The 13,564-nt window shown below is 50.2% G+C and overlaps 1 protein-coding gene across 2 annotated transcripts; it reads right to left on the reverse strand.

The window, feature by feature from the left end:
- Positions 1 to 2,292: 2,292 nt before the first annotated feature.
- On the reverse strand, positions 2,293 to 13,098 carry enc3 (ectodermal-neural cortex 3). 2 transcript variants are annotated; one of them, XM_018728014.2, is made up of 3 exons: positions 12,933 to 13,098; positions 8,939 to 10,739; positions 2,293 to 4,717 (listed from the first exon to the last, which is right to left on the reverse strand). In XM_018728014.2, exon 2 carries the CDS (start codon positions 10,730 to 10,732, stop codon positions 8,963 to 8,965), a length of 1,770 nt encoding a protein of 589 aa, XP_018583530.1. In that variant the 5' UTR covers positions 10,733 to 10,739; positions 12,933 to 13,098; the 3' UTR covers positions 2,293 to 4,717; positions 8,939 to 8,962. The 2 variants fall into 2 exon arrangements, with proteins under 2 accessions (XP_018583530.1, XP_018583531.1); XM_018728015.2 differs by lacking the exon at positions 2,293 to 4,717 and adding an exon at positions 6,433 to 7,579.
- Between the last annotated feature and the right edge of the window lie 466 nt (positions 13,099 to 13,564).

Here is a 13,564-nt window from a genome sequence, read left to right on the forward strand (position 1 = left end):
TTACGACTATCGGGAGTACCTAGCTGCTCCCCTCCGGTCTGATCAAAGTCTTCGTTCCTCTGAAGCTTCTAGAACTTTCCTCCAATACTGTGCTGTAATGCCTCACAGAAAAACGGAGACGCCCTCAGAACGCCAAGGAGGCAACAAATGCTGTGACCTTCTCCGATCCTAAGGGCGAACATCTCGCCTGTAGGAACCGGCAATGATGGAGATCCCTGCTTTACTTTACCGCGTTCATCAGATGCGTTTCCGCACAGCACCTAACAACGGTGAGATACTTAGCGAAATCAAACCCACTTGTACGGCCGGGTCATTTCTAATATATCAGTTCAGGGAAAGTGTCCCGCTCAAGGGTACGACAGCAAGATGTGGTATTTTTAACCTGCGCCCTTTGAGTGTAAGGAAGGAGCTCTAAGCACCATCAGCTGCTAAACACGAACGTTACCCTGGAACTAAACTCGGCCCGTAAAACGAGACGCCTCCTTGTCTTTCGTTCCTTCTCTTGAACGAGTTTCTATGACTTCAGCGCACGCGACTGGTTTGGTGACAGTCGACCGCAGAGGAACCGGTTCAATGAGTTGCGTCGTTCTCAACATCCTCCGTGTTTTTCCTCCACAGCTCAGTGAACCGTCTGTCGAACGCTGCCAGAGGAGCTTGCCGAAGGAGGGCAAGGGCAAGCGAGCCGGTGACAGTCTGGAGACGCCGAGTGGTAAAAGGTGAGCCGGAGGTGGCGAGCAGGAGACAACCGGCGCTTTGCTGCCCGAGCACGACCACACTTCCCACACAGCGCGCCTCACCCCGCCTCGCCCCAGCACTCCCGGAGTCAGGTGCCTGGGGCAGAGCGTCATCGGGGCCTTGGGAAGGACTGTGGCATGTAGAGCACGTAGAGCAATGCGTTGCTGCTGACAAACCGCTGCAAACTGTCGCCATCCAAAAGACTGAAAGATCATAATGGGAGTTCTTGGTATCATCTCATTTCCTGCAATCTGATCTGATTTCCGTGAAAACGAGACAGGTTTCAGGATCACGCTTTCGGTCACTTGTGTGTCAGCCGGCATTTGAAAATTGCTGCGAAGAGCCATTATTGGCATGAATGACAGATTCCCATCATGCTTCATACTAAGGGGGGATTGGTAGTGCGGCGGGTCTGGGGTTCGAGTCCTACTTGGGGTGCCTTGTGACAGACTGGCGTCCTGTCCTGGGTGTGTCCCCTCCGCCTCCAGCCCCATGCCCCCTGCTGTCAATTAGGCTCCCCTTCACCACGACCCCACTCAGGACAAGCGGTTTCACCCAGCGTGTATGTGCATGTGCGCGTATGTGTGCGCGCTTCCTATCCCTGTGTAGGGAAACTGTCTCTTGCTTGTGTTGAATGCTTTTACTAGACACCTTTTTCAGAAAGTTCTTGCTATTACAGACATGCATTGCTTAATGATGGGGATGCGTTCTGAGAAATGCATCATCAGTCAATTGCGTCTTTGTGCGAATATCATAGAGCGTACTAATACACACCTAGATGGTATAGCCTCGATCATAGAGTGGACTTATAGAAACCTACATGGTATAGCCTCGATCGTAGAGTGTACTTACACACACCTAGATGGTATAGCCTCGATCGTAGACTGTACTTATACACACCTAGATGGCATAGCCTTGATAATAGGGTGTACTTAAACACACCTAGATGGTATAGCCTCGATCGTAGAGCGTACTTATACACACCTAGATGCCTCAATCATAGAGTGGTCTTATGCAACCCTAGATAGTATAGCCTCGATCATGGGAGTGTACTTAAACATAGATGGTATACTCTCAATCATGGACTGTACTTATACACACCTAGATGGTATAGCCTCGATCAGAGTGTACTTATACAAACCTAGATGGTATAGCCTCGATCATAGAGTGGTCTTATGCAACCCTAGATAGTATAGCCTTGATCATAGAGTGTACTCATACACACCTGGATGGTATAGCCTCTTTGCAGTCAAGAGATGCGATAAACATGCAATTTTCATGTACATTTATTCATTTAGCAGATGCTTTTCTCAAAAGCGACGCACAACTCGGAGAATACAATTTATGCATTACATTAGGAGAAAGAGGGACACAGTTGCAGACGTGTGATTCTTAAGTAACATTTGTTTCTTTCCACTATATGTCGCTGCTGCTGGTGTAACACAGCATACCGTTTAACAGTAAAGTATTTTTGTAAGTAGAGTACATGATAAATAATGATAAAAAGTACAGTAAATGCATAAACCAGTGACATAGGTGTTTATTATCATTATCAAGTATGCACTGTACATAATTGTATGTGCTATACTTTTATATGACTGGCAGCGCAGTAGGTTTGTTTACATCAGCAACACCATGAACATGTAACACACTGCACTACAACGTCGCTAGTCGATAAGAATTTTTCAGCTCCGTTATAATCTTATGGGACCACCGTCATATAAGTGGCGTATGACTGTACTTGAAAAAGATCAAATTTGCCTCTAGATAGGATCGATTTTGGCCGGAGGCAAATTTTGCACTCGCCACAACAAAAAGATGAAAAAAAGTCAAGTAGAGCGGTCATGTGGGTGGGACTACTCTTTCGTCAGCATGCTTGTTTTGGTTACTGGGCGTCGTTTGCAAGGAACTGGATGTCGGGAACAAAGGTGTTAAAGTTACACGGCGCAATTCGTTATAGGTTCATAGAGGTTTTAAATGGGATCTAGGATCTTGGCAGCACAGAAAGCTTCCAAAGCCTCACCACAGCAGGCCTTTCATTTTGGGTTAATAAAGGACATCTGTTGACATTTTTCACCACAGTATTATAATTTCAGTGGACCGACTGACTGGCTGTGGTACAGAACCTGTCACTTACAAGCTGATGGCCCTTCTAGAAATGGCAAAAACTGCTTTGGTATACAGTGCAGAGACATTTGTTTCTCTGAGATCCAATTTTGCACTTAAGCATGGAATTGACATTGTGCATCCCACCCTTTATTACCAGGGTACATGTTGCACGAGGGATCATTTCACAACCGTATCGAAACATCTGGATTGTCCAGAGTCGTAGTTCTGCATCGTCTTCTCATGTTTTCAGGAAGCGGCACGGGATTGCACCTTTTCACATTTCCATAAATAAAAAGCACTTTCTTGTGAGAAGAAAGAAAAGGTGTTTAATAATTACATGAAAAGTAAGTTCTCAGAAAACACTTCTGTAAGGATGACTGCAGAAGCACTCGAACAACAAACGGAGTAACGTTGGAGTTCGTTGAGCCGCTGCGGCCCTCCGCCGTGTGCCGTCACCCTCTTGGCAGCTCGCACCGCGCAACAAGAACACTTTTCCACGCGTCCGCAGCATCGTTCACACCATTCGCAGGAGAACAAGCGAAATTTTACAAACTGACACAAAGTTAAACGTTGCAAGTCATGTGCAAAACGATAGTTACTTTTCAGTAACGTGAAATTAACCTTAAAAAAAATGTAATTATGTAATTTAGGGTATCAACAGGGTACGAGGAGACGAGTAGTTCAATTTCCTCCACATTCGTCAGAAACGGACACAAACACGGAACACGCACTAAATACGTCTGATGCTTTACGTACAGTGCACCGATACGCAGCTAGGCCCGCTATTCGGCGAGCACATTTCTCTCTTCCGCTCTCCCTTGTCCAGCCTTCTTTGAGCGATACCAAGCATTTGCAGTAGGAGCGAGCGGCGAGGCCTTTTGGAAGCGCACGGCGACGTGCAGAGCGGTGGAGCCGAGTGCTAAGCGTATAGCAGACAAAGAAACCCTGAGATGACACGTGCTAATGTTTTACTGCAAAAGCACGTCTTCGTTCGTGAGTCGCAAACATTCTCTGCATAGCAATTTGCGCGCGCATGGAAGGTATGCATTTCCACAGCCGAAATTGAGGGCATTTTGAGTCCAGCACTATAAATACCACTTTTACACAGTTAGTTCTCGACACAAGTGTGCGCTTGCTGAAAAGTGGCTCCCTTTACATAACTGCAGGACGCGAGTCTCCGTCTTCCCTCCAGTCGAACAGGAAGAGCGTTTAGAAGAAGCGTAGACCTCGGACAGACCCGTCGCAACGGAACAAAAAGTCTGCAGAAAATACTGGCGCGCAAACCATTAGCCACATTCGCAGGAACAACTGGCCAAGAGCATTTTTTACTCGGCCAACTGAAGCTTGGGGAGGTAAGAGAAGGAGCTCAAGTTCAAGGGCCGACTGCAACGACCAGTCCGAGGGCAGGAGCCCAAGAAGATGACCCAGCAAAGTACCTCCTACAGATGCGTGTGTGCAGTTGTCAAGCGAGGCCAAGGCCGCCCTTCAGCAGGTTCCACGCAGTCTGCACCCACTTGGCCGGAACGCTCCGGGCTCTGCGCCGTCTGGAGACGCCATCGACAAGCGTCACGGACGCAACAAAATGCCTGTTTTCATCTGCTTCCGTTTCTTTTCTTCGGCTTCGCTGCTTCCGAGAGCGGCCGGTGCGCCGGCTCGGCCTTCGGGAGGCGCGGTCCTGGACGTCGATTGTCCACGTGTTACGGCAAGCAGACTTGGAGGGAGAAATGAGACTGTTCCGGGGCTTTAGTTCCCACCGACCCCCTTCACCGATGCGACTCCGAAAAAGAATGCGCGTTTCCTCGATCCCCCCACGACCAACATTCCTCAGCCAGCGAGGGGGATTCGCACCCGCATTCCAGGCAGCACTGGTGATCTGGAGACACAGAAGACAAGAGTCAGGAATCCCAAGAACTCGGCTGTGAAAATCCCTCACATTTCTGCAGGAATGAGCAACATGACCGCTTTCATCTTTTTATTTATTTAATGCAGACTCCCGTTCTGAGCAGTTTGGAAACACATTTTCTTTCCACTTTCCCGGCGAAACAAGAGCAATCGTAGGGAGAAATGCAGCATTACCCAAAAAGGCTTCACGAAAGCATGACTGTTCATAGAGACGAAAATCTACGGAAGGCACTCATGGCTCCAACAGAAGAGCCATTCCTCAACACCACGTACGTCGACACCTTTGCGACCACGAGCCAACCTGAGGGAAATTTCCACTCTCTTATTTTTCGTCCTGTGCTTCTCCAAAATTCTGGCTTGTGTTTTTCCATCCCTCCTGATTTATCTGACAAACGTTTGGATGCAGAACACAAGCGAACGAAAACTAAAACCCAGCACTCAACCGCCAATATCACCGTTCCACCACAGCAGCAGCTTCAGACTTTGAGCTCTTCACAACGCTTTTTAAAACCATATGGAGTCGTCTCCGTTCCAAAACCCCCAGTCCTTCGCGGCGCTCCGAGCAAGACGAGAGCTGCGCGTGGGATTTGAATGTATTTGCATGTTAACGTGCATGTGTTTCATGACAAAAATGGAGAAAAGGTCACGCTGAATTTGGAAGACATGCCAGCACGCAGAGCTCTGACTTTCCGCCGCATTCGACAGCACCTCTCCCGTGAGCTTCGGGTGGAGAAACGAGTTCCTTCCTTCTCCATCGCCTCCAGAGAGCCGTTAGAAGGACGAAGACGGCCTGACGGGAACAGGTCCACCCTCTCCCTGCACAGCTGACCCCCAGCAAAGACCTGTCCAAACCTGACATTCAGGTTATTTCATAACGCACCTTCACACCACGCAACGCAAGGCGCCCTCTCATCGCTCGAGTGTGTCCTGTGGGAGAAATCGGACGTGACTCAACCGATGGACCAAAGATAGGAGAGAGTATCTTACTTGATTTCAACCCAGCTGGAGGGAGAGTCGGAGGTTAGAGAGTCTCCCCGAGGATCCAATACACACGTTATATCGGTCTAAAAGCGCTGGAAGCGTTAGCTTGGAAACCTGAGTCACACGACTGCCTGGAAAATCTTCCCAAATCACACGTCAAATTCCCAAACTTGCTGAAGTTTATGTCAAGACACGTCGGCGCATTACGCACGTTCTAGCGATGTGAACGGACGCCTTCCAGCCAGCCGTTGGCAGCTGTCATTTTATCATAAATGAAAGGACAAAGAGGTCTCCGAAGGGCCCTTGTCCAGCCCAGCGTGTCCCAGGATGCACCGGCGCCTCGTGGAAGTTCAACTCGGGTGACAAGCGGCCAGCGGCTTGGAATAATGCGGCTGTACAGTTGGGGACCCCTGAACACATGTTGTAACCGAAATCCGTGATGAGCACAACGATGGTGGATCAGCTGGGTAACCCTTCCCCACACACACACACACACACACACACACACACACACACACACACACACACACACACAAAAGCCCTCAATACCAAAGCTGCACCCGTTCACCATTTATCCCCTGTGGGCAGCCAAGGCTCGGTAATGTTTATTCATGAGCGGGTCTAAAGACACTTTATTGATGAATTTACAACTCAAAGCACCCCATGACGCCTCCCTTTGTTTACCTCATGAATTTTCAGCGGCCCGTCGTTCCGAGGCTCACCTTTTCGCCGCTCTGACTAAAAGCAAAGTTCCTGCACTTTGTCGTAAACAAGCGAACGAAAAGCAGTGGCGCCTGCAGACAAAAGCATCATTCCAAGCGTCCCATTTGACCAATTTGTTTGAAGTATAAGCATTAAACGGTCCAGACAGCGAGCCCAGCAGAGACTGGTGGCAGCTGGGGGATAAAGAAATAAGTGACAGCTCATTTATTTATTTATTTATTACTTGTAATCACATTAAAGCACCGCTATTATTGTGCCATTTTAAACACATTTTCCTCTGGCCCTTTCGTCTTCGCAGAGAGCGCAGGAGAGCAATAAAAACACTATTAGGTTTGTGCAAAGAGGTCCACGGACGGCCGCAACGGCACAGACCGATGGCCCCGGGGACGCAAGCATCTCGTGCCGGTTCGTCCCCCGCGGAAGGACAGAAGGACTCTGCACAGATGTCACAAAAATGACTCATCCGGTTATCTTTTCAGAAGCCTTTTATGATGTGTATTAATAAAACATTAGCACTGAATAAGATGGGCCTGAGCCCCCCCCCCTTTCTTAGCCCGGGTGCCCAGTAACAGCTGTGCGGGGACACTCACTGGGGACACGAGCCCTGTGACCTGCGACCCGTCCCAGGTGTGCCACATCACCCAGGAGGACCTCGTACGGAAAGCGTTTCAGCGCTCCGGGGCTCTTCGCCCCGCTCTTGGTCGGGGTGGGGGTGGGGGGGGGGGGGGCTGCTCTCTTCATCTCCGCTTACAGCCAGCTGCTCCGCCCAAGCACGGCATCTGGAGACACAACGTCTCGCCTGCTAATTCGGGCTCCGCTCGGCTTCCCTCGCCAGTTCAATAATGGGAAACGCGCAGAGCCGACGACGGCCTCGGGCGACGGTCGCACGTCCTTCCTGCCCTCCGCCCCGTCTCCGACGTTCCGCTTCCGTCGCCGCCGACTTTCCTTCCTTTCAACGTGTGCCCCTCAGCTACGCTCATAGTGCAGAGAAAGGAAAGCAGGGGATGTTTTCCATTCTCCGAGCCTCACGCTTGCGTTTACTACGGAACACTTCTTCCGGCAGGAGGCTGGAGGAGCACATTCCGGAGGCAGGAGCACTTGGAGTTAAAGGGCGCCGCTGAAATGGAAGCTGGCGATGAAGGAGAGGAAAGAAAGAGTGTCGAGAACACGTGTACGGGGCTGGAGTAACTAACAGCAAGAGGACGAAACACACACACACACACACACACACACACACACACACACACACACCTGTATTTTTCAGAAATCCTCATAAGCCAGTTTCCATACTGCTCCCTTTTCATTTTGCTTCTGCAACTCAGGCACCTTATGTTTTCTGTGACCCCGGCGAAAAGTTGAACGCTCCTGGCGCAAAGGGTATTTTTAGGCTCGTGCTCTCGGCCACCAAACGGTGCAAAATATAGCTTCTCTCTCCCTTCCTCGCTCTCTCCAACATCTGACATGCCTGACAAACAAGCCTCCATCAGAGGCCTCCGCTGGCAGAGCTACAAGTGGCCAGAGAGACACGTTTTTACACACCATAACTTCCCTGTACTGGGGCACAAATGTACGAGAAGAGTTTGAAAGGTCGAGATGAGGGATGCGCGAACCATCGATATTTTCCTCGTAAACAACGCTTTCCACGTGGGCTTTTTATTTCCGAGCAAAAAGCAGCACTTCTCCGTCGCTTCTCCACCTCCCAACGAAACAAGGTTACGCAACGAGGCCATATCGTCGCGAACGCCGAGGGATCTCCCTCGCGCACCCGACTGCGGACGAACATCCGCGCTCAACCGTCGCAGCATCCGCGGAACGTAGAGCTGCATCTCGCATGCTTTCTGCTTCTCCTCATCACCGTCTTGTACTGCTTTTCAACATTCCTCAGCAATAAAAACTGCAAAAGTGGTAACGGGACGTAGCGTGCGGGGGGAAAAAAGAGGATTTTTTTTGTGCGTTGCAGAAAGAGGAAGCAGTCGCGACAACGAGGATGCGCGTCGTCAGCCTGCCGTCTACGTCCGATACGCCGCTGACGTTCCACGAACTCGAGTCGCCGAGTGCCAAGCGTAGACGCCCCAGGCGCGGAGCCCATAGCGACTCGCCCACAAATTTAATCGGAAACGTTGTCGCTCGGGGAAAATTAACGTAGCCCTCTCTCAACACGACGGCCTGTCCCAAAGAGCTTCAACCACTTGCCTGAATCATTTATTCAGTTTAGCATGATTTTTTGCGAAGGCACCGTCTCACGATCGTTCCATATTCCAGACGATTCGAAGAACCGTTTCTTCATGGGGTAAAGTGCAGCCTGCTAATGTGTATGGTTTTCCAAAGAGACCTCATGCCTTCGCCACGTCATACTTTTTATTGCCATCCTGCAGCGAGTTACCATTTCTTTTAGAGAACACATTAAGCCGTTAAACACGGGATTCCTTAGAAATCCGTTTGTGCCGAACGGCGCGCGTTTTCCGTGCTGTTCCAAGGAGCTACTTACCAACTTAACGCCATCTCCCAATCGCTATGAGGAAAGATACTTCCAAGTGCTGACGAAGGCAGTAGGAATGAGGGAATACGGCACGCTGGTGACACTGTCCCACGTGTCTGCGGAAGGGTCATAGCAGTCCAGAGTCTTACACCGCTGGGCCCCGAAGTAGCCCCCCACCACATACAGCCGGTTCCCCGATGCAACAGCATGACAGCTTATCCTTCTGGCAGTGACATCTCCAAACCTGGACCACTGATAAGTCTCGCTGTTGAAGCGGTACGCCGAACTGGCGGAGAACTCCGTGTCGCCGCCGATCACGACCACGTGATTGCCCACCACGGCGGCAGCCGTATAGCGCCACAGCTGGGGGCACACGGCGGGTACCGTCCACCTGTTTAGGCAAGGGTCGAAGCACTGGACCTTAGGATACTTGTCCCGGTTGACACTGGTGCCACCAAACGCAAACAGCTTGTTCTTGGCCCCGACGACAGCGGCGTTGCTCACGCCTTCCCTGAGAGGGGCAACCAAGGTCCACTTGTTGGTGTGCGGGTCGTACTGTTCCACTTGTTTGAGAGACACCGACGGGGAAGCCGGGAACGACCCGGCCAGAGAGGTGTGGCCGCCAACAACGTACAAGGCATGGTCGAGCTCAGCTGAGCCATGACCAAATCTGGCCACCAACATGGGGGCAGCCTTCGACCACTCATCGTGAAGAGTGTCGTAAACCCACACGTCCTTGGAGGCTCCGTTCTCTGAGCCGCGCCCCCCGGTGACGTAAACCTTGCAGCCGATGGCGCAAGCGCTGCACTCTTTCCGCGGACTTGGGATGTCGGTTTTGGGCGCGATCTCCTTTGTCTTGTGGTCTATCATGTAGACCTTATCACACATGAAGGTCTGGCCGCCCAGGAGCAGCAGCGCTTGGCTGACCTTCCTGGGTCGGGCACAGAAGCCCGTAACGACACCGTCGTTCTGAAGGATCTTCATCTTGCAACGGACAGCATCGTCCACGATCTCTCGACCCAGTTTCTGTCCCATGACCAGCTCCTCAGAAGCGACATTCTTCAGTAAGTATGACTCTGGGAGCAAGGCAAGACGTACAAACCGCAGCAGCTCAGGCAGGTCATTATACCTCCTCTCCATGTCGGCCTTCACCCAATCAATGACAGCTTCATACACCAGACTCTCATCTTCTACCTCAAGCTCCTCGCTGAAAATGAGCGCCTGGACCTTGTCTTTGGGAAGGTTTAGGAAGTCCTCTGTCCGGAAAATGGACGCAAAGTTAGCCAAGCACATCCTCCAGGAGAGCTCATACAGACGCTCGCACTGGTGGGCGTCAGAAAGCAGCATCATTCCTAGGCAGTTGGATGGATGCAAGTTCTTTTCCAAGAACTCAGCAGATGCGTCCCGGATGTCATGGAACTGGAGCATGTCTCCAGCCTCCAGGAGGGACTCGGCATTCTCCTCATTGATGATTACCCGGGCCGAGTAGGCATAGTCCAGCAGGAGCTCCAGCACCTCAGGGTGCAGCGAATCATTGAAGTTGACCTCTTTATCCTGGCTCTCCTTCAAGCCCCCGCTGAACATAGCTTCGAAGTAACGGCTGCAGGAGGCCAGCACGGCCCGGTGGCAGGGAAAGGCCCGGTTCCCCGCCCGCAGCACCACATCTGTCAAGACCCGCCGCTTGCGCAGCAGATTCAGCTGGGTCAGCAGGCTGTCCGCATGCGACGCCTTATGGAACAGATGGATGTTCATGGACCCAGAACTCGATCTTGATTTCCGATTCTCATGGTTGCTCACCGACATCTTTGACCTAAGGGAACAATCCAACAAAATCCGGTAAAACATCATATCCAAAAAAAGTTATGAACACCAGCAAATTCAATTAAGGCTTTTTTAATTCTAGAATGCACAGGAGGGGTGGGCAGCCACTGGCACTCGGACCCCCCCACCACCAGAGGGTTTTTTCTCCCTCGCGTTTTGGTTGGGAGTTTTTTTTTTTTTTTTTATTCCTTTCTTTGCCTCTGTGGCCAGTTGGCTCACTTACAGCTTTAATAATTACATAGTCGTTGGCGTTATTGAACAATATAGCCATTCTTTTCTTTGTTTTTGTATATCTGTGCGCTACAAAAATCAACTGAATTATTATAAACTTAAGTGAACTGACACATTCTAGACAATTTTTCACACTGCTTCCCACATCAATCTGTTTACTATGGAAGACAGTTCCCAACAGGACTATGTTTTGGAGTATTTAAACACCTCTTTATTTAACAAACCATCTTCTTACTGATATTCCTTATTAAATCCTTGTTAATTTCAGGAATCACTGTGTGCAAATAAGGCAAAATCCAACATGATACCCTGGGGGGTATGAGTCATGAACTTGAGAACACAGAAAGGCTCCGGCACTGGCTCCAAGACCATTGATTTATATAGTGCAGGTACGTTACCGCATCCCTCGGCAACTTACACCGACTCACTTTGTTCAGTGAAGAGCGGAGGATATTAGAGAAGTTAATGATTAATCGTAACCAGATCTCAAAGACAACCAGATCAATGCGCTTGCATGCTTTATAAAAGGCAGGGGATTAATGATTGAGCCTTCGTTTTAGACATTCTCCAACAAGTTATCCTTTAACCTTCTGTCTCAAGCGATCCATCTCGTCGTTTATGACTAATGGCACTGAAAGAGTTGGGTGTGCGCGCCACGCTTCCTGCACTTATCGGCGCTGGAACTCTGACTCACGGTTTAATCGGCCTCTCATTGACAGCCTTTGGGAGTACATTTTTTCTTTCCCTGCAAACTGTCCAGCTCTCCTTCAAAGGCTTCGCACAGAACTTCACATGTCAGTGAAACTTTATTTCGGTCAGAGGAGATGTTGTGCAATAATTATGTAACCTACAGCAATTAATAGTTGGTGGCATTCTTTTTCAGTCATGGAAACCAAGTGCATGTTTGCAGAAAAGCTGGAGCAACATAAGGGGCGGTGTTAAATAATACAGCTTGTTCGCAGCAACGTGATCCTTATTTACATTTAATAAATTCATTTATCCAATACTTTTCTCTAAAGCGACTTACCGTGTTACGCCTTTTTTCTTTTTTTTCCCTTCTTACACACAATTATTTACCCATTTATAGAGCTGGGTAATTTCACTGGAGCAATTTAGGCCAAGTACCTTGCTCAAGGCTAGTACAGTACAGCCAGACGTGAGATTCGAACCTGCAACCTTCAGGTACAAAGGCAGCAGCTCTAACTGTTACAGCAGCTGCCTCTTATCCTTCATTAAGAGCGAATAAACAGCAACTTAACAGATACAGGATTCAACTGCGGCAGAAAGAACCTAGAAGGGAAGGTAAGTACATTTCACTGTTACCTCAAAAAATATAAAAAGTGAAAATATTCTGAGGATGTATCACGTTACCCGACATGATGCTGATGATATTATATAACTATTAAGTGGGAACACACGTTATATCCTCTGGCAAAAAGTGTTGCACACAGACAGGGACACCGACCGTCAGTGTGTGTGTGTGTGAACTCCACTAAACACAGAACAGATCGTCCTTATTATTATAAACGCGCGTCTCGCGCTTATTACTGGGCCCCATTGAAAAGCCGCCCTTCAAAGAAACCTTCAGATGTCGAGCCGCTCGGCCGCACGCGCCCACTTTCCAAAAGGAAACGGGAGGCATTTCAGCTGAAGACGGAAACGGCGCTACAGTAACAGTGTGTGTCTGTAACAGCGGGAGCAGCAGCGCTAACGTAGTATATAAGCAGTGTAAATACTCATGTAAAGTTAATTTAAAGGGCCGAAAAAAGCTCGTGAAACTGAGCTGCGGGGGGAGGACAACAACAGCCCGATAAACGAAGAGCCCCAAGATCATGAGCTCTGAGCAGAAACGCGGAGAGTCAGTCGGTGGGTCGGTGTGTTTCTGTCACTGTGTGTGTGTGTGTGTGTGTGTGTGTGTGTGTGTGTGTGTGTGTGTGTTCCTAATCCTTACCGCAGGAGTCGAGCGCGCGGTCCAAACTTCGCGGAGGTCCGTGGCGTCGCTCGCAGACACCGGGCGGGAGCAGCACCGAAGAAGCGACTCCAGACGAGAGTAAAAGACGAGCGAAACACTTCAACGCGTCCGACGCAGCCCGAGCGTCGCCTCCAGCCTCGCTCGACTCCGCTCCTCCCCACGTGGAGAGTGGCGGGAAGGGGGAGGGTGCCGTTGCGCTTGGCCCCGCCCCTACGCCCCTACGCCCCTCCCCTGTCCGTGCCGCCCCGCCCTCTTGAGCTTTGCCCCGCCCCCTGTCCCTCCCACTGCTGCTAGTGCCCGAACCGCTCAGCTAGGAAGACGGCGGACGCTGCGGCGGAGACTTTGCCGCACGGTTCTTCGTACAGTTTGAGAAAAGAGAGAGTGAGGCGGGTTCTAGTATGCGTAGGTGTTTTCTGGTACGATACAGTCAGTGGTGTAAATTGGTGTTTTTGATGCGCGACGCAGATCATCATGTAACCCGACGAGCAAATAAGAGGAACGAGACTTGGCGGAACCTTTGCGGTTCGGACCGCAGCCCAGCAGCAGCCAACTCCGGAGATCCACCTTCACCTTTTGGTCTCATCATCATGTATGAGAGTGAACCACCGGAC

Source organism: Scleropages formosus, chromosome 9 (assembly GCF_900964775.1).
Source record: "Scleropages formosus chromosome 9, fSclFor1.1, whole genome shotgun sequence".
NCBI classification, from domain to species: domain Eukaryota; kingdom Metazoa; phylum Chordata; class Actinopteri; order Osteoglossiformes; family Osteoglossidae; genus Scleropages; species Scleropages formosus.

Excerpts from the sequence above, each read along its gene's own strand:
- enc3 (XM_018728014.2), bottom strand. The coding sequence starts at position 10,732 with ATGTCGGTGAGCAACCATGAGAATCGGAAATCAAGATCGAGTTCTGGG.